Source organism: Eimeria acervulina, genomic scaffold, assembly GCF_000499425.1.
Source record: "Eimeria acervulina Houghton genomic scaffold, Eah_scaff1052, whole genome shotgun sequence".
NCBI lineage: Eukaryota > Apicomplexa > Conoidasida > Eucoccidiorida > Eimeriidae > Eimeria > Eimeria acervulina.
The window spans coordinates 6,884-10,628 of record NW_013549454.1 but is presented as its reverse complement, the minus strand read 5'-3'; the positions used below and the strand labels follow the sequence as shown (position 1 = coordinate 10,628).

The window sequence follows — 3,745 nt, the reverse complement described above, 5'->3', positions numbered from 1 at the left end:
GCAAATAATAAATCAATAAATTAATTAATTAATTAATTACTAAATTAATAAATAAATAAATAAATTAATAATATTATATAATGTAATGTAATATAATATAATGCAATAAATAAATAAATTAATTAATTAATTAATAATATTATATTATATATTATAATGTAATATAATGCAAATAACAAATAAATTAATAATATAATATAATGTAATGTAATATAATATAATACAATAATATATAATATAATATAATATAATACAGTATAATAAGCAGAGGGTTAAATAATTTATTTAAATAAACAAATTAAGTAAATTAATTAAATAAATTAATTAAATTAATTAATTAAATAAATTAATTAAACAGATAATTGAGATAAAATAAAATCGTTGCACAAAATATCTGACTAACAAACAAAACAAATAAAATAAAACAAATAAAATAAATAAACAAATAAACAAATAAACAAGCGAAGCAAATAAAGCAAATAAATAAATAAATAAATATAATAAGCAAATAAACAACAAATAGAAGAAATAAATATATAAAACAAACAAACAAACAAACAAACAAACGAACAAACAAACAAACAAATGCAATAAAATATTTTGTCTTTCTCACCGTCTTTTTGTTTTTGTTTTTGTTTGCTGCTGCCGCTTCTTCTTCGATATAACTGTTTTTTGTGTTTTGTTTATTTCTTGCTGCTGCTCTTTGTGCAGAGTAAGAAGTCGGTAAACCCTTCATAAACCCGCTGCCGCTCCTGCTTCTGCTGCTGCTGCTGCTGCTGCTGCTGTTGCTGCGGCTGAGGCCGAGGGTGTGTGTGTCATCGTTGCCCATAGAACAATCACCATCACCTGCTGCTGCTGCTGCTGCTGCTCCTGCTGCTGCTGCTGCTGCTGCTTCTTCTTCTTTGCGTTGTTCTCTGGCTTGCTGGTGCTGCATTAGCTGCTGATGCAGCTGCGCAATCCTTTCCTCCTGCAGCAAAATCTGCTGCTGAAGTGCTTCTCTATCCAGCTGCTGCTGTTGCTGCTGCTGCTGCTCGAACTGCTGCTGCTCGAACTGCTGCTGCTCGAACTGCTGCTGCTGGTAGCCGGTCTGGGGGTAATCTGCGGCAGTATTATAACAACGCTCAAATATGCATAAAATATATATATATATATGTATATATATATATATATATTGATATGTATATATATATAAACATTATATATATATGCATATATATATATATACATGTATATATATAATACTGGGAAGGAAGCTGCATGCGCGTGTTGTTATAACACATCAAACTCTTTTATCTTGTCTGCTCTGCTGCCGCTGCTGACTGCAGCAACATCAGTAGCAGCAGCAGTAGCAGCAGCAGCACTGGCAGCAGCAGCAACAGCACTAGCAGCAGCAGCAGCAGCACTAGCAGCAGCAGCAGCAGCACTAGCAGCAGCAGCAGCAGCACTAGCAGCAGCAGGAGAGCTGACCGTAGTAAGGCTGCTGTTGAGGGTAATTCCAGGAGTCTTCTGTGGGGTATTGCATTTGCTGCTGCATGAGCATGTCTTGCTGCTGCTGCTGCTGCATAAACATCTCTTGCTGCTGTTGCTGCTGCTGCAAGAACATCTCCCGCTGCTGCTGCTGCTGCTGCCTGCTGATTGCTGCTGCTTCTGCTCTCCTTCTTCTTAGTTCAGCTGGCGAAGGGCCCGGCAGACAAAGCAGGTTGGTAGCGTCAATTTGCTGCAGCAGCTTTCTTTCTTCTTCCTCTTGCTGCTGCTTCGCCTGTTCTTGCTGCTGCTGCCGCTCCCTCTCCTCCGCTGCAGCAGCTGCTGCTGCAGCTGCTGCTGCTGCTGCCGCTGCTGCTGCTGCAGCTGCTGCTGCTCCAGAACGCCTCTCGGCTTCTTCGCGACGCTTTCTATTCGCCTCCTCCAGCAACTGAACAATTAAAAGCAGCAGCAGCAGCAGCAGCAGCAGCAGCAGCAGCAGCAGCAAATTTTCCCTGTTGGTTTGCACTGCCTTTCGTTTGTCTCTCTCTATCTACCCGTTAAATTGTTTGCATATCTTTGCTTTTCTTATAACTCAGTTCTGGGGTTTTTGTGCTTTGCTGCTGCTGCTGCTGCTGTTGCTGCTGCTGTTGCTGATGTTGCTGCTGCTGCTTTTTATGCTTTCTGGCTGTCAATCGCGTCTTTTGTCTGTCTGTTGCCGCTGCCTTTGCGGTGTCTCTGCAGCTTTTAGTTTCTTTTTGATGTATATTTATATTTATATTTATATTTATATTTATGTTTATATTTATATTTATATTTATATTTATATTTATATTTATATTTATATTTATATTTATATTTATATTTATATTTTCTTTCTTTTTACCTGCTTGCTGAGTGTTGCTGCTACGGGGTTGGCGACAGAGAAGCACTTCATCTGCTTCAAAGACCGAGACAACTCCTCAGCTGTTCGGTTGTATGCAGCAGCTGCAGCGCAGCAAACAAACAAACAGCAGCAGCAGCAACAGCAGCAGCAGCAACAAAAACAGCAGATGAAACAACAAAGAACTTCTTTGACCCACGTCAACCTCCTTGCCACTCTGCAGCGAGCAGCGAGCAGCAGCAGCAGCAACTGCTGCTGCTGCTGCTGCTGCTGCTGTTGCTGCTGGCTGCAGAATTGCTCTGAGAGTTTCCCTACCTTGTTCATTGGGCACGCTGATAACAGAGAGGGGTTTGTTGCTGTTGGGGGGCAGCAGGAAGGTGTTGTTGCTGCCGCCTACAGCAGCAGCAGCAGCATCAAATGCGTTATGTAGAATTCCTAAGCCCATAGAGACAGACTGAGGAGGCGGCCATGACTGCAGCGCTTCTTCATTGTCTCCTCTTGCTGCAGCTCGCAGTCGCGCTCCTCCCTCCTCTCTCTGCTGCTGCTGCTGCTGCTGCTGCTGCTCTATTGCATGATAGTTGACAGCTTGAGCTGGGTTTTGCTGCGGAGGAAGCCCCAGTCTGTTCGTTAGAGCAGCGAGGGCTGGCGCTCGCGGATTACGTGAAATGCATGCGGGGGCAGAAGGAGCAGCATAAAAGAAAGGAGATCCTGTTAAGGAAGAAGGAATGTATGCACTTCCAACAGCTGAAGCAACGCACGCAGGTGTACAGACACCTCAATAAACACCCACATACACCAGCAGCAGCGGCTGCAACAAGCGCAGCTGCAGCAGCAATAACAGCAATTGCTGCAGCGAGAATAGCAGCAACAGCAATTGCTCCAGTAATGCATGCAGCAGAAAACAGCTCACATACACAACTCAACAACACCCAGCACTCACGGGCAAAGAAGCAGCAGCAAAATAAGCAGCAGCAAAGTAAGCAGCAGCAATGCATGCAGCGGCAATTGCTGCAGTAATGCATGCGAAGATGTACTACTGCAGTTTTGTGTTTAGGCGCGAGTGCATGCATGAGGCAGACAAAAGGAAGGAACAGTAAGTGAAAGGAGAAAGAAACAAGAGGAGGGATGCATGCAAATGAAAATAAATATAATAATACACTCACCTGCTGCTGCGAGACACTGGGGGGGGCGAACATTTGTAGGGATAAGGCGGCCTGTAGGCTGAGGAGCGACAAGAGAAGATGAATGTTTAATGAGGACAGGAAGCGCTGAAGGGTCTTCAGGTACTTCGGAGTTGTTTAAAGGATACTTGATGTTAGATACTACCACTCCTCGCTGCTGCTGCTGCTGCAGCAAATGCGGCTGATGCTGCTCCTGCAGCGAAACCGGATGATGCTGCAT

The 3,745-nt window shown here is 43.0% G+C and overlaps 1 protein-coding gene across 1 annotated transcript; it reads right to left on the bottom strand.

Moving 5' to 3' along the window:
• Positions 1-350: 350 nt before the first annotated feature.
• EAH_00054670 (hypothetical protein, conserved) lies at positions 351-3,745 on the bottom strand (the record flags this gene model as incomplete). The annotated part of the gene is made up of 6 exons (XM_013393927.1): positions 351-398; positions 614-1,098; positions 1,468-1,912; positions 2,348-2,448; positions 2,540-3,088; positions 3,508-3,745. 6 exons carry the CDS (start codon positions 3,743-3,745, stop codon positions 351-353), a joined length of 1,866 nt encoding a protein of 621 aa, XP_013249381.1.